General features: G+C 37.2%; 1 protein-coding gene across 1 annotated transcript in view; it reads right to left on the bottom strand.

The window, feature by feature from the left end:
* Nucleotides 1–22,373, bottom strand: part of PLA2G4A (phospholipase A2 group IVA) — a 52,468-nt gene extending 30,095 nt beyond the window's left edge. The window contains exons 1-10 of the mRNA XM_053469742.1: nt 22,302–22,373; nt 14,673–14,758; nt 10,405–10,486; nt 7,984–8,132; nt 6,234–6,347; nt 5,927–5,964; nt 5,137–5,281; nt 4,540–4,676; nt 482–704; nt 146–260 (exon numbers count right to left, since the gene is read on the bottom strand). Coding sequence (XP_053325717.1) covers nt 146–260; nt 482–704; nt 4,540–4,676; nt 5,137–5,281; nt 5,927–5,964; nt 6,234–6,347; nt 7,984–8,132; nt 10,405–10,486; nt 14,673–14,705 — 1,036 coding nt within the window. The 5' untranslated portion in view covers nt 14,706–14,758; nt 22,302–22,373. The remainder of the gene's footprint in view (nt 1–145; nt 261–481; nt 705–4,539; nt 4,677–5,136; nt 5,282–5,926; nt 5,965–6,233; nt 6,348–7,983; nt 8,133–10,404; nt 10,487–14,672; nt 14,759–22,301) is intronic.
* Nucleotides 22,374–23,072: the final 699 nt, after the last annotated feature.

Genomic DNA, 23,072 nt, shown 5'->3' with positions numbered 1-23,072 from the left:
TACAGAATGAATGCCTAGGTGATATCTTTATATTACAAATATCATGCAATCTAGCAGAGGGTTTATGACCAAACTATTGCAGGTATAATAAATGCCCTTAATAGTGCCACTTTAGAAATGGTCAATAATCAAATGAATACATTACCTGCAAACATTAGCTCGGAGACATCTGGTTTGACGTGAAGACATGTAAATAGAGGCATAGGACATTGTCCATTATTTATTTTAGTCTGCAGGTGACTCAATTTACTGCCCATTCTCTGTAAAAAATGAAATGTAAAAAAAAATTTTTTTTTATCAGTTATATCAGAAATAAAATATATAAACTTGCAGTGACTTCCACCATCAACTTTGACAGTTTCAGAATGAAAACTTCCACTGTTGGTTTACTTTGTAGAGTTAGAGCACCAGGACCAGTCAGTCTCTCTTATTTTAGGATGAACAGGGTAAAAGTATGAAAAAATAATGAAAAATGTCTTACATTTTGTATAAGTGTCTCTCCAATGAGCATGCCAAAAACATCTGTGAACGTCACTGGTTGTCCAGATCTTTTTTTCTTCCACAGGGCTTCGACATAACGTTTCACCTTCTGCGGTGTAAGCAGGAGCAAGGGATTGTAGCTGACATTGTCCATTAACTCTTTATTGATCTCCTTGGGGCCTTTATTTGGGAAATCGGGATGAGAGTAAAGTGTAGACATATACCTGTAAATAAAGATTCATTTAATATGACACTTGCACAAATCTGATACAAGTAAAAAACAAAGATCAGTAAAATGTATATAGTTTCTGTCTGCTTATTTATCATAAAAGGATCTATTCAGCGGCCTGAAACACAAACCTTATTAGAGTTCAGATATTTGCCACTTAACGATACAAAAAAACCACATACATACATATATATATATATATATATATATACACACACACACACACACACACACACACACACACACACAAAAACGCCACATACATCTGCATACAATAGAACCACCAAAATGTGTTGCCAAAACATTGATTAAATATTTGTAAAGAAAAAAAATCTGCATCTTTTCCAACCCTCAATTAACCCCCCAACATTAAATGTTTCTTAGTTTAGAGTGAAAAACAGCTACAAAGTTATTCCAATTGAGGCTGTGGCTATAAGCATCTTTTATCACCTCTGTGTTGTCTAAACCACTGTGGACCCAGTTCAAAGATGACCCAGGTGAGTCAACATCTTTATCAAAGAAGAAGTCATGAAACGGACTTGCCTTTGCTTGAAACAGGGGGAGTCCCATGGAAAAACAAATATTTTTCTTTGAAAATTAATTTAGTGCTGTATTACAGTAATGCAGTTTAACACTGAATAAATCTTCCTTTAGCTGCAGACCTGGAGGCAGCCATTTTGGTTTATTAGGTGATCTTTCGGTTGACTTTTCCCTGCGTGAACGTCATACTGAGCTGCCTGTTCATGGTAAAGCCAATAAAGACTTGCTTGTCCAAAAAAAAAACCCTTTTCCCTGCAGAGTTTTATGACATAGCGTCAGTGTGTGGTTGACCATGTCATTCTATTATTTACTACAAGGCAGTATGATGAAGAGTCAAAGCAGCAAAAAGGGTTCTTAACAGTCAGAGTAGTAAAGGTGTGAATTTCACTGCTATTAAATTCAACAGCTGCCTTTAGTCGTTGGTCGAATTATTTTTTTTTTACCAAAGAAGAATATACAGATATAATTGTTTTAATGACATAATTAGCTGTAGCTTGCTGATCCTTTTTGAGGCACAAAAGGATAGTTTGAACATGTTTTGCCCTCTTCTTGCTCAACAGCAAGGTTGATGGGCACGTGTCTTTTCTCAACCTAAATTATTATGTTACAATGTTTGTATAGTAGATAAGGATAAGATAACAAAGATAGGGCATATATAAATGACTATTATGGTGCGATTTTCACATTTAAATTATATATAAAAACAGTATCTGCTATTCTGCTTGCAGATTTTTTTTTAATTTTCCAAGATGAAGAAGCTAACTTGGGAGTCAAGGGTTATGGTACGCCACCTTATTGTAATATGTTATCTTTAATTAAATAAAATATGAAGTTCCAAGGATTTTAGCAGCCATGCATCATATACCAGTAGGAGACCGATCCTGATATATATGCAGCATAGTAGAATGTATAAACATACCTTATACTTATAGATACTACAGCAGGCATTCAAACTAGTTGACATTACAGGGCCATGTGTTATGGATCTCCCTACTTCATCTGGATCTGAGTTCTGGCTTGTATCAGAGGAAAATGTTCAAACATCATAAGTAAAAAAATTACAGCGTATTAACTGAATCTGCTAATAAACCACTACATAATTAAATGGTTTATTAAAAAAATGTTTCAGACTTCAAAAATCCAGGTAACAAACAGTATTAGTGTCAGGATATGTCAGGAACAATCCGGAAGGATGACAAATAGGGTAACGGAGCTCAGTATGCAGGAAGAGGCACTTAGTGGATAAGGCCCATGCAGAGTCAGGATAAGCCACGGTATGGTACACGAGCGGGCAGCGAGGTAAAAAAGGGTCAGGCAGATTCAGAATCAGGACACAAGCCGAGGTACGGTACACGAGCGGGCAGCGAAGTAGAATAGGGTCAGGCAGAATCGTAGTCAAAGGAGAGCCTGGCAAATGCACAGATAAATCACAAGCTGTTTAGTAGATAAGGGTCAGGCAGGAGCAAGGTCAGAGGAAGGCCAGGTAGGTACACGGAATAATCACAAGGAAAACGCACTCAGGATGTAGCAGGTAAGCACAATAACTGAGCACTGAGCAAAGCTCAGTGCTCGGTTTTAAACTTGCCACTCAGGGGAAGCTCCGCCCCCGAGTGGCATGCTACTGCATCGAGTTCCCGCGAACAGTGTTGGGGGAAAAAATAAAGTTACAACGGAGCGTGTGCGCCTAGCAGAAGCCGGACGGACAGAGGAGGCAGAGGATGACGTGCCGGATCCAGTGCCCACGGGTAGCGGGCACCCAGGGAAGATGCCGCGTCGGGTCGCCGGACCCGGACAATTAGTAAGCTACATATCTGCCTTTTTTTTTTACTTTTATGGTTAGCAGTACTTTACTTTCAAAGAGCCAATTCATTCAAGTTGACATTGAGAGTTTTTACATACAAGAAACAATGAGAAAGGATAGGTCTTGAAAATACAGTCAAAAAGAATCAAATGTTTAATCATCTAAAAATTAAAAACATATCAGCTGGTGTGGTGCACATAAGGTCATCTATTGACACCTACCTACCCTGGTGGAAATAATGAGTAATACATGGGATTGGTGCATATAACATAAGCTATGTGACTAGACATAACTATATAGACACAACTCCCATCATCGAGGGCTGGGATAAGAAGACACTTCCCTGAAGAAGTGAATTGGTAATTTGCAGACGTCGCTATATAAAGGAATGGGTTTTAAACGCAGACTTCACGGGAGAAAGAACATTCATAAATAAAGATTTGCAAAAAATGCTTCCACAAATTTTTGTACATGCAACAAAGCAAGAGATGAGTGCACGCCCAGCAAATCCTATTTAAAAGCACTCATCCAAGGCATAAATAATGGGGATTCCATCACACTATATTGCTTTGCCTGCCACTACATCAAAGTATCTCAATTTTGGCGAGTCCTACCTAATTAACTGGAATTGCAACTTTTTAATACAGTAGTCTAGTTTTTGGAACAGAGAAGGAAAGCCTACTCAGTGTCTAAATTCCACAGTGAACATTTTTTTAAGCATTAAACAAACTTTCAGAATTTTTTGCAGAATCAGCGTTGAGGAAAATTCACGTCTCATGATTTTGTCGTTTTAAAGACCTTGGCTTCCTCCTCTGTGGTTTTTGTAACTTGCTTTTTATAGCGGACACTTTATTCAAACATGACTAGGTCTTATTTTTGTAGGCTGGTGTATACAATTATATTTGGTATATTTGGATTATTTTTCAGGTTTTGGTTAAAAAATAAAACAGTAAACAACTGATTGGCCAATCATATCCAACTTTTAGTTATCGGAAATCTACGCACAAGACTGTTGGACAATCATCCAAACTGTTGAGTAATCCATGTTCTATGCGAAAAGTCAGTGAACAGCATAAATATTAATGATACATTGAGGTCATTAATGTGACGTTCATTCCTACGAAACCTCCGGCATAGCTAATTCACAAACAGCCCATCTGTGACCTTGATAGCGAATATCATAATCAAGCTCAACTCTATATATTAACCAAAGGTTGACTATTAATTGTAAGATGCCAAAGAGCTTTTCTTCCATTTGGTACTGTTGCCAATGACGTAAGTGTTCAAAATTGCCTGCTTGCCCGACATGCGCCAGAACACGAGGATTTCAACATTATTAACTAGAAGCAAAGGATTACCACCCCAAACAAGCATTGTTTCTCAAGGTCTTATTTGCCTTAGGTTTTAGTCAAACACCTATACCATGCATTCTAAAATTATAAAAATAAAATGCATTTATATCAATAAAGCAAACAAAGAAAAAAATTACCAAGTAGAGCCAGACAAGCCAGCAATATATGTCACACAGTCTAGAATTCCAGATTCATACAAAGCCTTTAAAACACCAGAAAACCCAACCATGGCCCGAAATCCACCTCCAGATCCAAGAAGTGCAATGACAGGTACCTGAAAGAAAATAACAAATCTAATATTTTCTGCAAACTCTCCTGCCATCTCCCACTTATGGAAAGATATAAAGAAAACAAAGAAATAAAGGTATATTCATGAACAAAACTATGACCCAATAAGTGAAGGAGCACTTTTTTTTTTATAGCAAGGGCAGTTGGAATGCATTGCTTTGGCAGGCTCTTTCAAGCTAGGGTTGGGTGATTTTTAGCAAACATGTGCATTCTGGGTTATAACAATAAAACACTAGCTTTTAGTAATGTTGACCCAAGAATATCAAAAGGGATTTTTTTTATCTCTTTGGGATATTGGATAAAAGTTTATTTGCCTTCTTCTGAGTCAACAGATATGGAGAACTTATGGTTGAATGGCTGAACTTAATTGACTTTGTTTCTTTTTTTCAACCTACTCAACTATGTAATTACATGTAGCTATATAAATAAAAAAAGGAAACCCATACATCTTTTGAGGTGGTGTGTAAATCTTTGCTTTTTTCAGGACCAAGCAGCTTTTTTATCCCATCCACGACCACATGCTTGCGCTTTTGGCGGAAAGCCTTTTCTTGGTCACATAAAGCCATGCTGAACCTCAAGTCAGTGGATGAACTGCCAACAACAAAAAGGTATGGTTAATGTTTAAGCCAAGCATAACTGCTAGATCTGGAGTACTATGGGGCAAAATACCTAGTTCCATCACATCCTTTCTACCCTCTCTGTAGCCTCAGAAGGCAAGTAATTGGCAGGGTAGAAAATTACTCATTTACAAAAGATTGGATACGCAGACAGTTGTTTAAGTCCCAAAGCAGCATGTCTGCCTAGGAAAACCTGGATTGACATGACTTTTTATGTCCAAGGTACCAACACTTGAAAGATTTCGTGGCTTCCAATGAGACACACATGGAAACACAACTAATACTTTTGGTCCCCACTAATTCGGGTGGCAACAGAAACCTGTGCAATTTTTATATGACATTTACAGCACTTTTCAAGGGTGACCCAACTTTTTAAGGAGCATCTAGTTAAAGGGCTATTTGTTCAGTTAACAAATCAAAACACAGGCCAGCAATACATGGCTATGGAGTTCCATTTCTCATCATTCAAACACAGAGGATTAATGGAAACGTCATTAAACACCACAGCTTTTGAAAGTACTTGCAACGTGTCCATAAAATCTATTCCTATAACAAGCCATTCTGTCATTTTTCAGGATAGGTGCATTTTAATATAATGGAAAAAGTGACCTATACATACCAGACGTCCAGTGAAAACTCCAGAAATACCTGTGTCACCTAGGAAAAAAAATGGTTGCACTACATTAGACTGTAAAAAAATAACCAAAATGCATTGAAAGGATTTGTGGTGGTACAAAAGGTCCCTAAAATTGTATGTAATAATATTTTGCAAACTTGTAACATATCAGCTTTTAAGCTCAATTACAGGAGATTCACAAACTCCTGGCAATTCAATATCACATATAATTGAAAGGTTTGACATAAACAACATGATTTTGATAAAATCTAGCCTATGTGAAAAATCATTTGGTTATTGCTCCGTTTACCTTATTGAAAGTAAAACTAACTTCTTTCTTCTCTCCAGTTTTCATGGAGGAGATATCAAATTGTGTGGTGCCCAGAGATTCATCCATCACATAATTAGCATCCATTAGAGTTATCTACAAGAAAAGGATTTTGTTATCTCTTGTTCTGGAGTCATAATTCTTTCCTTGCATTCCTCAGTGGCAAGAAACGGCCAAAAGACTGCAACAGATACTTTTCCTTATAAAACAGGGAAACGAAAGTTTGAACAGGGTTATAGAACGCACAGAACAATTACATGTAAATGAGTACAAGTTTACATTTTACTTTCATAAAGTGCACCCAATTAGAAGGGGTACGTCATCTCTGGGACCCAAACCTCAAATGAAATGAAAAATGAAAGATAAGGTTTTGAACAAGAAGGATAAATAGGTAAATTGTTCCAGCCACGACTATAAAGTTGTTGGCTGCAGTTTACATGTGCATTTCAACACATAGTTTAGACCACGCGTGCAAGAATCACGCCCATGTACTGCATAAAACAGTGAGATATAAGAAAGGGTTAAAAAAAAAAAAAGTCCTGCACCAACAACGTAAAAACTGTTAAAGTACATTCAGAACAGAAGGGGTGACATTAGTCATAGGGGAAAGACAACTGACATTCCATGCATGGTCGTGATGATGCAGGAGGAAGGTTGAGCTACAGTATTGAGGTCTGCTAGGAAATGTACAGACTATGGAGATGACCCACGGTTTTGCTACTGCAAGCCCTGTGTAAAGAATACAGTGACTGACACTGCCTGCAGCACTGCAACTTGGAACAAGATTGGCTTTTAGGAGATGTAAAAATATATTTTCTATGTTTCTGAGGCATTCAAGTACTACAGTTCTCAGTTGACATGTTTATATTCTCGCCATTTTCTCTTTCCTCATCTTTTGCTTTTATCGCATTTTCTTTTGTACTTAGTGTGCTTTCTCCCTAGTGTCCATGCTATCCTCGTCTTTCTTCTTTACTCTCCTGTCTCATTACCCCTCTGTCTTCTCTACTTTCTCTCTTTTCTTTCCTCTCACTCCCTCTGATGACACCCCAAGCGAAATGGCTTGGAAAAACCTGTAATTCCCCTCCTTCTATCTATAGCACACACCCCCTTAAAAGAGATATGATAAGCTGCTTATTGGCTCACAACCTTTATACATAAATAATGTTTGGGTTTTTGTTTTGGGGGGGGTCAAATTAAATGTGGGAAGTCTGCTGAGAAAGTCAAGCCATTTATGTCGGTGTACCGCCAGTTTTCCATATATTTATGTTGATTTTAAACCATATTCTCTATCCCTTAAAAAGTTCAATAAATATATATGCTACATCACACAACGTAGAAAACATAGAAATATATTAGTGTGTTTTTAATTAAAACATTATCAATAATAACAAATAATTATTTTATAAAATAAAATAGCAGGCACTCTATTTTAAAATATTCTTCTCTATGCAATTATTCCACCACATCTAAAGATGAATATATCAAGTTAAGTAATACATCAGAAGAAAAAAAAAAAAAATAATAAAAAAAAAAAATCACTGAATATCCATCAAGTATTTTATGAGTGAAATCCTTTTTTTCATTTCTCAAAAGGATGTGAACCCTAGCTGTGTAAAACCATGACACATTTATTTCAGTTGATGTGCCACCTGTCACTGATAAGAAATACTTTATTAAGAGAAATATAGTGATATAGAATTACATGCTTTAATATTTATTTATATGAAATTACCTCCAAAACATTAGCTTGTTGTGGATCTAAAATAAAGTCAAACGTCTCATTCCAGACTGGATTTATGTCATTGTTCACGTATTTTGTTCTTTTTCGGCTGTCTGGTGCTGACGAAATATAAAGTTCAATATAGGGGTCTGGGGTGTCCACTGTAAAATGAATCAATAAAAATACATGGAATAAGTTAATGGTTGTCAGTCTAAAAAATAAAACACCTTCCACCAAAATGTCTCTTTGGAAACAATGTCATCAAATAAATAGATAGAAATAATTAACATTAGCAAAAAAATAAAAAATTTGAATATATTATATATATATATATATATATATATATATATATATATATATATATATATATATATATATATATATATATATATATATATATTCAATCTGCAGCAGGCCTATGCCAGCTATTTCAAACCAACCTTCTAGGATTTAGGGATTGCACATTGCACTACAATAAGGTTACGGACACAGTACAGTTCATTAGTTGCCCGTCAGATGTGGTTTGAGAATGATAGGTACATGAACCTCCTCCAGGTTATTGTTTTGCTTATTTGCTCATTCACAGAAATGATAAATTAACAGTGATTTTTCATTATTAAAATTTAAGACAAAACAAGGAGGTCCTGAATATCTACCATGCTAAAGCTGTATTCCACTGAAATTCGCTGCTATGGATTACATTAACAGGTACTTCTGAATAATCCAATAAATTTGTAATATTAGGGTACGTGCTGGAAATGGAAATTTGGCTTTGAAAATGATAATATTGCAATATATGAAAACGCAGTTAAAATAACACATGAATGCTAACACACTCATACACAAACCCAGAGAACCAATACAGCCTCATTACTGAGCCTATTGTATTTTCATATACCTTACATACAGTCTCAGTAAGTCTCCCTTCCCACTGTTTATATGGGAACGTCACTGACAGCACCACTAACGAAGAATGGATATGAAAGTACTCATCAAGTACGTTAATATGCATTCCTTACAACAACAACAACAAAATAAAAAAAATAATGCAGATGTCCGCCTCCTCCAAGGGCCAACGATTTTTGGCAGGAAAGCTCTCCCCATGAAATCAAAGCAGTGCTTCGGAGATTCTGTTCCAAGCATTTTCAAAACTAACACAATTTAAAGGGACCTGGAGTGTCCCTTTAATTTAACTTATTCTGTTAGTTTGTTAAGTTTCCAAACTATGTGCAGGATACAGAACATCATGTCATGCCTTTTCCTTCCTTAAGCAGATAACAACAAATTTCCATACCAGAAAACCAGACAGCAAACATGCTAACTCTTTACGTACAGATCTAAAAACAGTGTCAGATATTTTTGTCTGTCTACATAACTACACAACTCTAAATATAAAGCTTTGTTGAAGAAGTCAGTTATTTGTAAGTTCCCCAATGCATGTTACCACCCAGTAGGGTCCGTGCATATGCAAGTACAATTCTCCCATAACTCCTGTTCATGCTTCATGTTAAGATTTCTCTACTTTTTAAGTTAAAGTTGCTTTCTAAAAAGTAAGATTGTGAACAAATATACCATATGCCTAAGTGCACAAGAAAAAGTATTTCCTTTACATACACATAACACATGAGTGAAGCAAAATACTAGAACGCTTTACAATACATAACTATATTAATTTTAAAATGTCAATGAAGGGATTAACATTCACCAAAATTATAGTGCTCTTGCTCTCCGCTAGGTATACATTCTCATTGGCTACTTAAACATATCAACATAGAATTTGATGACAGATAAAAACCATTTAGCCCATCTAAACTTCTTCTGGGAAGCTGTTCCTATTATCTACCACCTTCCCCATAACGTAATATATCTTTACATTACATGTAAGCCTCCGACCTTCTGGTCCTATAAAAATTCAGTGGCTAATTTGTTACAGTAGCAAAACAAAACATTCATTGTGACATTGTCAGAGAACAGTACCTACATAAAAAGTATAAACAACACAAAGCTGTGCTGATTTGTGTGTTACGCATCAAATGGACTACTAACTGTTTACTTTTCACATACCTTCCTGTTTTATGTCTTACCAGATGTGCACAAGGAAAACACACATGACATGAATGTTTAGAAATTGCTAGGACTTGGCGAGAGGGGCAAACTGGCTTGGATTATACATTTTGTCTTTCAGTTAGGACTCTCATGGTGACTTGATATGGCAGACGAGCTTTTGTGCTTTGGCCAAAATACAGCACTAAAGCTTCATGTTTATTGAAAGTATGAATTTTTAATTTGTTACTGTCTGGATGATAATTTGGCCAAAATTATTTTTTTTGTCATCTCAGTGGTAAGAAGAAACAAGCTGGTTTAAAATAAATTAAACATTAGACTCATGTTGCGCATTTCATATGTAATACACACAGGCATTGAACTACTTACACATGTCTCCAAATCGTCCCTTTGTGACATTGCTGGCCTTCAATACAGTTATTGTAAATCTGTGGGAGTACTGGTACTCAACCTAAAAACAATATATATATAAATTTATTAAATAGGCAAGTCATTAATGCAACAAATATCCAATATACATTAAAAGAGGAAATATGCAATGTTGTAGTGGAAAAAGTAAATACAGTCGTGTGAAAAAGAAAGCACACCCTCTTTGAATTCTATGGTTTTACATGTCAAAACATAACAATTATCTGTTCCTTAGCAGGTCTAGAAATTAGGTAAATACAACCTCAGGTGAACAACAACACATGGCATTTTACATTGTGTCATGATTTATTCCACAAAAATAAAGCCAAAATGGAGAAGCCATGTGTGAAAAACTAAGTACACCCTTATTGTGTCCATAGAAATTAAGATGCTAAGTAGCAGGAAGGTGCTGCAAATCAAATGCCCTTGATTGATCATCAGCAAGTGTGACCACCTCTGTGTGTATGGTTGGGACCACCAATGTATTTAGAGCACTAAGCTGCCCCTTCTATTGGCCAGAAAGCTACGATATGGATCATAACTATTCTTGATTTTTTTACAGCAGCTTAAAGGCTAGACACAATCAAATGTATACAGTATACAAAGGATGCGTGCTATTAGAAAAAATGGCATCAGGCAAAAAGTAAATTATGATCATGTATTATAATAGGCAAACTGTTTTACAAGCCTAGTTTTCAAGAGTAACTGGGAACACTGATGAGTTGTTTTATCAATTGCTTACTACCTGCCACTTCCCCTTTCAGAAAAAATGTCCTCTCTCATCAAGAAGAACACTATTTGCATGAGAAACATTGTACCTGAAAAGATGTGAGTCCCTTGCCCTGAAATTCAAATCATGTATTCAATAATATGCAAAAACTGTATTATCAAAATAAACAAGGTCAGCATTAACATGAATGAGTTTTGTTTTTCATTATACAAAAAAAAAAAAAAAATATCACCATGCAGTTTCCCCTTATTTTGTTTTACTTTTATTTTTAAATTGCATTTTTGTGAGGGTTAGGTGTATTGCCATACATATTTCCTCTGAACTCTCCAGACATGGATTGATTTCAATAGAAGTACTTTCCTGCCACTGATTGGCTGCTTGGACGACAGAGAAGGGGGGGGGCAGCTCCAGCAGCAGGGCTTGCATGGGCAGGAACAAAATGTTGGTCCTCTTAGGCCTTAGGAAGGGGTAAACATGGCTCCCACTCTCCCTTACACTTGTGGTCTCTGTAGGTCAAGAGAAGCAGATTTCTAGGACATGACATCAAATGTCAGCGTCACTGCAGGCCCCACCTAAGCACACGTTTACTTGTAGTCACTGTATGGTATGAGCTGCCTGGATGTACTCTGGGATATTCATTGAAATGTTTCAGTGCAACCATTACATGGAGTGCATGTATCAGAGATTTACATGTACAGCTAGAGTCCGGAGACGTCTAATTTCACGAAGCACATCAAGTAGCTGACTTCTGTTGGAATCCACTGAAAAAGTTGTCAGAAGGAGTTTTGGGACCTAAGGAGCTTCACATGCTTTTACACTTATAACCCCTCACCCCAAACACTATTTAAACTATTGAAAATACTAGGAATAGCACAGGCTAAAAGTACTTCCTGAAGAGACCAGCAGACTTACTTCATTAACAGATCTACTTTTATCATACACGAAAAGACATTGTACAGTTGAAACGCCTGTAAATAACGTTGATCGGTATCTAATTTGGTTGACAAAGTGTGCAGGAGAATATGAGAGCCGCACTGGCCTGTATGCTTCATAAAGCCATATTTTATCAAGCAGCAATGGGAAAATAAAAAAACCTCTATAAGAATGAATATTATTTTACCAAAACAGAATGTTGGATCCTGCAGTCTTTGCCCGATGGCCAGTACCCTCTTTTTACAAAGCACATGGATCCCATGATAAGATTTTTTAAGAGCATATTACTTTTGAAATTGTCTTTCAAAGTTTTTTTTTTTTTTTTTAATAGGAAAGAGGAGCCAACCTTTCATAGTTCATAGCTAAGGAATGTCAATTGAGGAGAACTTGCATTCCCATATGGCTGGTGATGAGCATACCTGAGAAATCTCCGGGTTTGACCCAGAGATTGCCGGGTGAGTGCTGCTCCTCTGGTTCAAGACCCAAATCCTCTGGGTCGCGGGGCCTTGACATGCCTCGCTCCCTGCCCAATTTTTCCTTTACATGGGGGTGTTTCCCCTCGATGTCAGCGGGACCGCCCGAAGACGTCAGTGTGCAGTCCTGGCCGCGTCCTGCGAGGGAAGGCTCCGGGTAGCCGGAGCCCAGAAGTTCCCAGGTATGGACGGGCTGGGATTCTAACAAAACCAGCCATATTCATAATTTGCCCTCACATATCTAGTAGGTTCTGTTCAACCCTCTAGATTTTACATTGGTTTGAGCAGGGCCCTCCTCATCTGTTGTTTCTGTCAAATTGCTATGGTATTTACATATGTCCTGTCTACCTCTTGCACAGTGCTACGGAACATGATAGAGCAATATAAAAAAAAATAATAATACCAAACTGACTGAAATATATTTAATATCTCTGAAGGCCTTGTGATTTATTTACCTCTCACATTTTCAAATAAAAAAATAACGCCATTGTTAAAGAAGGCAAATCATCCATGATTATTTATTATATCGTAGATGTGAACAGTGCCATGCAAACCACATTCCTTTATTCTGCAAAAATAAAGTTAGTTAGAAACAAATATAATTTTTTTTATCTGGGAAGGAACGGCAGCATAAAAAATATGCTTTGTTTGCTCCTTTATTTTCAACCATCACTTTCCCTGGTAGACATCCCTGACTTTTAATTGTGTACTTGTAATGCATTTGGATGAGAAATGGGAGGGCTTTCCACAAGATTTTGGAGTGTTTTTGTGGGACTTTTTTTCCCATTCATCCAATAGAGCATTTGGGAGGTCAGGCACTGATGTTGGTCGATAAGGCCTGGCTCGCAATCTCCGTTCCAGTTCATCCCACAGATGTATTTATGAAATATACCTTTTAGTCTTTGTGCATTCATGTTAAACTTAATTTTTCCAAATTCATTCAAATCAACGATAACGAGGGCGATCTCCAACAAAACTGATAAAAACTAACCGCAAAAGTTCCGAAAATTCATCATGATTCGTCGCCACGTGTAGCTGCTACCACAATTACAATGACTGATCGGTAGAAGTAACCAAAAAAACGGTCATTTTTGTGATTGATGGGTCCAAAAACCTATGGGAGTTTTCCCTTACTTTTTTCACACTGGCCAAGCAGCATTTACAAGGGGAAGGGATAAGCATTAGATATATAAATGTTCTGATAACATTTTAACTTGTCAGTAGCAGCAGTTACAGACTGATGGGAGTTGGAGTGTGAGACAGTGAGCTGAGTTAATAGTGTATTTTGGGGTGGATTGGAGAAGCTGTAGTAGTGATTAGTGTAGTATATTACAGCGACTGCAGCAGTTATTTTCCCCCTGTTCCTGAGTAGAGTTCAGTTGATTAACACAGTTTCCAATTAATGCTACCAGCCACACCTGTAAAGTTATTTTTTTTAATTATCTTTCTATCATATCAACTATTATTCTACATTGATATATAAATATTGGTGACAATATAATAATATATAATATTGGGGAAATTCAGTCCTACTCCACAGGGCTGCATGTGCCTATCATCTGCTAGTGTCTGCCTGCCCAGGCCCACTGTCCTACTACTATTGCTGCTGCTGCACCTCTTTGACCGGCCCTTAGTTTGGGGGAACAGTTTTTTTTTTTTATTCTATAACGAAAGGTAAGTCCAGAAGGTGCCAGGGACCTCCTCCTTTGGGAGCACCCCCCAATGTCATTCCAAATAAAAAAAGGCCCCCCGAATTTTTTCCGAGTGGAACGGTTGGGAAACAAATTTGTCGGCGGGAAACAAATGCGGCAAAAACTAAAACGGAAATTTTGTCTGATTGATTTTGCACGCCGCACACATGTTTAATACCTTTCTTCCATGCAGGTGGAATAGGTATGCACTTGTCTATGCTCACAACCCACAAGGCATCAGCACAAGATCAATAACAGCAGAGATGTTTGGTTTAAAATTCTATGCCAACAACATTACGATCCAGGTTGTTAACTTTAAATTGAAACAAAATGTATCTATAAATTTGAGTATTACATTGTAGACATCATGTAGGCTACAAAAATGCACATAAAGATACTTACTACTATAAACTGATAGGGATCTATAGAAGCCATTACAGGTGTAATTGCACTCCAATTGTCCTCTTATGATACTGTATCGTCCAGCCCTAAAAAAAAAAAAAAAAAAATCAAAATTGGGGGGTGCCGTTTTAATAATTCTAGGTGAAGATTGACATATGCTGGGCAACATAGTATGTTAAGTGTATATTCGGTAACATAGGGTTTTGCGGGATGGGTTGAACGTCCAATCTGATTGGTTTAGGAGATGGTTGCATTATTTTTTTAATAACCGAATTACAAAAAAAAAAAGAACAGCTCAAAGCACCAAATTAAAAACATAATAAAGACTACAAGAGTATTATGATGCACGACTCAGAATAAGAGGTCATGCGTACGGTCAGGAGCCCTGTATAGTTTAGTAATTCTGAAAGATTAAGAATGTATATTAATACTTTTTAGGTACATAGTGCTAACGTTTTTTTGCAATGCACAAACATTCAAACACGCAAATACAAAGAGGTTTATTTACTAAAGCGTAGTTGCTGTTTTTAACTCACTGTGAGTTAGAATGACTCATGACTTCTTTAGTGAATAAACTCCCAAACAAAAGGCCATGCTTTTTGGATCAGACGTTATTCTTTTTCATGAAGAGCACTAGTAAAAGGTTGTAGTAAATGATATTAAAAATGTGTAGCTTATGTGTAGTTTTAGTTTAAGAAATAATGTATATTTAGCAACATTTAAATATAAATTTCTGCAGCAGATTTTCAGAAAGGATGATCGAATTAGGGCTGCAGCTAACAATTATTTTCATAATCGATTAGTTGGCTGAATTTTTGATTAATCGATTAATCAGATAAACAAAAAATGTAAATTTTTTATTTATTTATAATAATTTAATGAATAAACTGGATGTTTAAAACAAACAGCAGAATAAAAAACTTTGAGAAACCTGCATTTCTTGTTTTTATTTCCCAACCTGCCCCCCCCAGTTATGCACATCTGAGCCCAGGCTTGCCACTCTGCCTCCCAGATATGCCTTATACCCCCTGTATGCCTTATACCCCCAGATATGCCTTATATACCCTATATACCTAATACTACCCTGATACGCCACTGTGCCATCAGATATGCCTTATACCCCCACTTGATATGTTGACCACGATTTTCATTATCGATTAGTTGTTGCAGCCCTAGACTGAATATATTATCTTCATAATCGATTAGTTGGCCGATAATTCTTTCGATTAATCAATTAATCGGATAAAAAAAGTAAATGTAAATTTTTATTTATTTAAAATAACTGGATGTTAAAAACACACAGCAGAATAAAAAACTTTGAGATAATGCATTTCTTCTTTTTATTTCCCAACCTGCCCCCCCCCAGTTATGACCACAGTGTACCCATGGCTACTTCCAGAAAGTTAATGCACCATGTCACAAAGCTCACATTAGCTCAAACTGGTTTCTTGAACGTGACAATGAGTTCACTGCACAACGGCCTCCACAGTCACCAGATCTTAATCCAATAGAGCACCTTTGGGATGTGGTGGAACAGGAGATAGATGTGCAGTCGGCAAATCTGCAGCAACTGCGTGATGCCATCATGTCCATATGGACCAAATTCTCTGAGGAATGTTACCTTGTAGAAAGTATGCCACGAAGAATGAAGGCAGTTCTGAAGACAAAAGGGGGTCCAACCCAATACTAGCAAGCTGTACCTAATAAAGTGGCGAGTGAGTGTATATTTGTTTTCTTAGGACTGTTTTCTTGGGGCTTTCTATTTGAGCAACATTGATACATAAAACACGATTATTATTATTATACTTTATTTATAAAGCGCCAACAGATTCCGCAGCGCTGTACAAGGTAAAAAAATTTACAGATAACGACAAGTACAAAATGACAAGCAATTGACATACAGATACAAGAGGAATGGAGGACCCTGTTTCCGCAGGAACTTACATTCTAGGTGGATAATGGGTGAGAAACAGGAGGCGAGGACTGCGTGGTAGTGAATGATGTTAATGTAGGGGGAGTTTATGTCAGCGGTAGGCTTCCCCGAAGAGAAACGTTTTTAGAGAGCGTTTGAAGGAGGTTAGTGAGAGGCAGACAGCGCGGGTGGTGCTGCGCGAGTGAAGTCCTGTAGGCGGGCGTGGGAGGAGGTGATAAGTGAAGATGCGGGGAGGAGGTGATAAGTGAAGATGCGAGGAGCAGGTCATTGTTGGATCTTAGAGGGTGGGCTGGAGTATATTTGCTGATGAGGGAGGATAGGTAGAGGGGAGCAGTGTTAGTGAGAGCTTTGTAGGATAAAGTGAGTATTTTGAATTTAATTCTGCTATGGATGGGGAGCCAGTGGAGGGACTCGCAGAGAGGTGCGGCAGATGCAGAGCGTCAGGGTGAGACAGATTAGCCTGGCAGATGCATTGAGCACAGATTGAAGAGGGGATAGTCGGGAGAGAGGGAGGCCGGTAAGTAGGCTGTTGCAGTAGTCTAGACGGGAGATTATGAGAGAGTGGATTTCAATGGGTAAATTTCAACAGACGGTCTAGTTTCTGCTCACCTGCGGTAAAAAAGATCAGTTGCTAGATTGTAAAATATTAGTCAGTGATTCTACTCCCAAGGCACTCTGACATTTCCCATAATGGCCACAATTCTCCATGTAAAATCACTGCCTCTCTAAGCAGATCGAAGCAAATCTCTGGGTAGCCAATCAAGATAAAAATAACTGAACAATTGGGTTTAATCAAGTTAGAGTGGCTGTAAAAAAATGTCTAGATCCCCTTGATACAAACTGAAATACAGTTTGTCCAGTCCAAGAAGGGGGTTAGAACTTCTCTCCACTGGCTGACACTGGTTGGCATAACATGCCCAGGATTTTCCTGAAACACACATGTGCATGCAAATGAGCTACTAATTCTTACCTCTCAAGCATTCAGTAATAAACATTTATCTACTTGTTATAAACAAAGGAATCCTTTGTGTGGGTCTAATATGGTGAAAGTATGCCATAATACACGTCCTATTGATGTCAAATGGTCTGCAAATTATCTACAGCATTGTGTTTGGAATAACAAGTATGTACTATTATGGAGATTAAAAATGGTAGACATAAGAATATACAGTTCCGCTTGTGCCATTATATAATGTCAAGGTGAAGAATAAATATTAGGCACAAATTAATGCTAAATTGCTCTTTTGATCCCCAGTGTGTGTGTATATCCCACTTTGACTATGAATATGTTCTTTATTTTCTAAGATCTACATCTGCTAAATAATACAAGTTTCCTATAAACGAAGGCTGGCGATGATGTTGAGAGATATAACTTACTAAACTAAGAAAATGAAAAATCCCACTATCATTGGATGAATTCATGCTAGAAGACCAAGGTTTCTGAACCAGCATGGACCATGGAAAGTAAAGCAGAAGTTCATTTCATAGACTAAGATCCCAAAACAAAAATTTCCAAACCTATTTTTTTTATTTTTGATAAGCATCAAGCGAATACCCCAGAACTAGGTGGTTGTTGGAAATCATTCAGCCTACAACTTAGTAGGTCTCAGATCAAGATGTTTCTCTATGAATCACCACTTATAACAAGTAACCCTAACTACACATGTCCCTTACACGATACCATTAGAAACTAAAATCAAACAGATTATTGAACCAAGACCCTGGCATGTACCACCGTGGAAAGGAATTTAGATCTAAATGTGCTATCTTATGCCAAGCAGAATAATCTTTCCTAAATCTCTGTTACCGTAGACCTGACCTAAAGATAAAATTGGTGAGAATACAGGAACAACATACCCCAGATATGACTATGATCTGACAATAAATAGAAATATGGGAGGTGGTGGCGGCGGCACGTGTGCCAAATCCACAAATTACCCAGACACATAATTGTGACACCACCTTTCCTCTTCACCTATTACTCAAGAGAACAATGTAGACAGTCTTACTCATTTCTGAGTTTCTGTCTAGCTTCTCAAAGCATTGGTCAATTCCTCATCATCAAAGAACGCTTAGAAATATCTAAGCACGATATCACCTTTTCTATAAAACAAAAAAGCCTATATTGCCTTAACTATTTAAAGCTACAGTTTAACGTCCCCGTCACTACTATTAAAGAAGAGTGCATTTTTATGTACATTTCATGTCATCGGCTTCCTGAACCTGCTACTGCCACAATGTTCTAGTACCCACTAGAAAAGCTGAGTGTCACATATATGTAAATAAAAGCCTCTTGTCTTTTTTGGGGCGGCTAATAATCTTCCATGTTACCGTCAAGAAGAGGAACTTTGGAAGGTGGCTCATGATGAAGGTATTTTGTTTGGACTCTGTGAGTCATCTTTACGATAAGGTAAGTGTGGACTTACTGAACGGAATATAAGACTGAAGTCAGAAGCACATGAAATAGTTGCATCTCATGCATTTTAAGGTGACTGTCGTGTTTCAAATCATCCTCGATCCTAAAGTGTAAGCCTATGTACAACATTTCAACCCACTTAAATAGTAATAGAACATATTATTACACTATTTAGATTTTCTGTTGTGCTCCATGTGGGAGCTGCCATTCTGTTGCTGCAACACATTTTAATTGTTTCATCCCTTTTTTGTGGTAATAGCTTTAAAAGGCTCCGATACAGTGGAAAACAATCTTTAGCACATCAAGCTTAGCTAAAAAAGATGTGACGAGGACTTTTTCTGTTCAACGGCCTACTTTGGCCAACAGTGTTTAGGTACATACAAACGGTTCTATATAAAAAAGTATTGCAACCCCAACAATACCATTTTTTAGGTGCCATGAATGATAATTAAGGAATCTGTTGGTGTTTCACAAGTAAATATATAAATAATAGTCACATTTTCATTCTCTGTTTCTCAATTGGTACAAAATTTATGTTCTTAAAAAAAAAAAAACAGAACCGAGCATTTTTTTTTGCTGACCTCCAAATACCCTCTTGCCACTTTGCTCATAAAAATACCAACAAAAATGTAAATAGAATGGTTTTATTGGTTCTATTTAATTTAGCAAGAAATGGCATGAAACAGTATTAGAAGCAAAATGCACTTCTTAACCTTTTAGTGCCAGTCATACTTAGGTTGATTTAGCTAACACTTCACCTAGGGAAACCTACAGAAATGTTCTTCTAGACGGGTAGAGTATTCATTGATGTTTACTTTAAGACAAACCATCATATCACACATGTGGAAGATATTTTTGGGGCACATAGGTATAAATATACAGCAGAGTAGACATGCTTAAGTGGGAGTTAAATGTCAATTATAATAAACATTTTCTTGGGATAAAATACACATTTCGCAAACAGCCAATGCAGGGATCAGACATTGTGTACCCGTCACCCTAATAAATAAATAAAACACACAAATGAACATACATTTTTATAAATACATTTTGTAATTATTAAAGGGGAGGAGTTCTTGCGGACTTCAACTCCCATGAACCTCATCATTCTGGTTGAGGTTCATTGTATCTTAAAATTAACTCATCTGCCCTTTTAAATGATAAAACATGTAAAAATGTACTTAATCTAGCAATGGATTGGCTGCCATTACATAGATAGTTCTGTTGACACTGCAGAAAGCATCTCTCAGTGTAAAAGGAACCACGTTTGTGTCTCTGATGGCCCAACTGTTGCTACTTACACAAATTGTGATTCGGAAAGTTGTTGTGATAGCAAAAATAAACAATTAGAATAATAAAATAATACATTGAAAAAATTAATGGAGACCTAACAGATGTCATTATGACATCATCAGGGACCACAAGAAAGATTCCTAGGATCTCTAGTCATGTTGCACTGCACGAAAAAGTTAAAAAAAGAAAACAAAAAAAAATAAAGTATTCAAACACCTCATACCTCTCCAACTAGAAATATAAAATGTAAAAATATACACTGCCCTCCAACCAAAGTATTATGAAAAAAATACTTTTTTTTTTTTTTAAACAATGGTCGCCGTCCTGTGTAATAAATCCAGGGGCAGGCTGGACTTTGTGACAATTGTCCCCCAGGCTGGTGCTAAGTCGTTCCCAAAGGGCTGGTTCAATCTGGACTGGGATGGTCCAGATCAGACTAGCCCTTTGTGAGCAATTTTGGACTGGCACAGGGAGGTAGGAACACAGCGGGGTCCTGTTACCTGAGGTGACCTGACTCCGCTTTGAAAGCAAGGCTGCTCGTATGTTAGAATGAGAATGTATGTGTAAGTGTATGTGTTAACATAAATGTGTGTGTGTGAGCATGAATATGTATGTGTTTGTGTGTTAGCACAGGATGTTGTATGTGCAAGTGTTTGGGTGTTAGCATGGATGTGTATGTGGCGTGAGAGGGAATGTGTAAGTATGTATGTGTAAGTGGTGTGAGAGTTTGTATAAGCACGAATGTGTATGTATAAGGGGTAAGAGAGAGAGTGTGTATTAGCACAAAGGCGTAAGTGTGTGAGCATGAATGTGTATGTGTTTGTGGTGTGAGAATGAGTGTTGGTATGAGTAAGTCTCTGTTTGTGTGTGTGTGTGTGTGTGTGTGTGTGTGTGTGTGTGTAAGTATATATGTGTGCCAGTGCCCACGGGGGCCGATCAGACCACTTGGACCGGACCTGCCAATAAGAAATCCTAAAAAGTGCACATTTTTTTTTCTTTTTTTTTCACTTTTTCATATATTAGTGCTAATAAAAATATTGTATATGTGTAACTATGGTTTCAAAACGAAAGCCCCATTTGTTCTTGAGAAACACGTAATGTGCGTGAGGCTACTAAAGACAAAAAGGGGAACCATGGTTGAACAAAGTTATGGGAAAACGGCAAAAGATTCTGGTGTTGACAAGGTTAAATACCACACCGCTTCCGACACACACAGGAAAACAAGACAATGTGTGTCTGTCATTTTACAGATATGCCTATGCTAATTACGTTGTAATGTTTTAATAACTAGGTTGGCCAAGGAAATTATTCTATCGAAAAAGAAAGCACTTTTTTGACTATTACTTTCTACAAATACAATCAAATACTTTCATGGAGCAATGAAAACCATGCAAGCTACTTAGTCAACACAAACCCTTTGTGGAAATTGCTAAATAAGTAACCCTTGTGTAACCCTCATCACATTAAATGTCTCCAAAAGTGAAATCTAATACTTGTGTTCAAGCAATTCTGAAAATACAAGAAATACACTTTTAAAACTGCAGACCAAGTTGCACCGATAGGGTACACGTTAAAAAATAGCATTCCAGTTTAAGACGAAAGTGTTTTAACCATGCGATATATGTCAGGACTGGGTGTCAGAAAGCATGTACTTATGATGTTGTATTTATACCCTAACAGAACGTTTTTAAAAGTTACATTTCAAGAACAGATCCAAGTTTAAAAAGAATGCTCAACACTGTATTAAGTTATATATTTACATTGTGATAGAGAATACGTCAAGATGAGACAATTCTGGATCGAAGGATGACTGTCTATCCAAAATAAACCCAAGCGAAGTTAAGATGGGTGTCTCTCAGACAGACTGAGACCCACAAGTAGTTCAATGACTTGACTAAAAGTTGATTAAAACATCTTTATACGCCTAAAAAGAAAAGGCTAACGATCACTCAGGAGTAAGAGATTAAATAAAGCAGTACACGCTCACCTGCGCCGCTCTCCCTCGGCGTATTTTGAAGTTCCAGGCAGAGAAGTAGGAAGTATAACTACAACTCCCAGCAACGCTTTCACAGACCGAATTCAAACCTCGAAACTTTATTCGTATTGCTAGTTCCCTCTTTTCACTTTAGGATTTGGTAGAACTCGTGGTCTTTTTATGACTCGTGTTTTTGCAAGTCACACTCATGCAAGCTATGTATTATTGATTAGTCAGTGCTTGTCCGCTATGATGTTAGTATATCATATAATGTAATATGTACAAGTATATAAAATATAAGAATCTTATCTAATTGTTAGTGACCTACTTATTTCCATCTCTCACTGACTCCAGTTAGGACAACCTTTCTCTAACATTTGCTGAACTATAACTCACATGATTCTCAGTCAGCATCTCAGTAAATTTGGCCAGCATTGTACCTGTGCATGATTGTGTATCCCCGCATATGCATACCCCTAAAATTAGCATTCTTATAAGCCAAGTTCCCCCTGGTGGGAACAGGTCCGTCAATATGTTATTTGAAGATATGTCATATTATGTGGAGTTTTTATGCAGTCATATGCTAACAAATACTACCACATAGCTGAGTATTTGGGCACCCTTCTATATGCTTGTCCATCCTTTCCATGCTTCTTCTATGCACTTATATTGTGTGTTAACCACAACTGTATAATGCATATTCAAAGAGTGTGTTTGTGCCCTATTAAGGCTCGGACTGGGCAAACCAAGCAAATGGCAACACATTGCATGTATACAATGTTT

Source organism: Spea bombifrons, chromosome 6 (assembly GCF_027358695.1).
Source record: "Spea bombifrons isolate aSpeBom1 chromosome 6, aSpeBom1.2.pri, whole genome shotgun sequence".
In the NCBI taxonomy this organism is placed as follows: domain Eukaryota; kingdom Metazoa; phylum Chordata; class Amphibia; order Anura; family Pelobatidae; genus Spea; species Spea bombifrons.
Note: the sequence above shows the minus strand (reverse complement) of the source record. Positions and strands in the feature narration are given on the sequence as shown.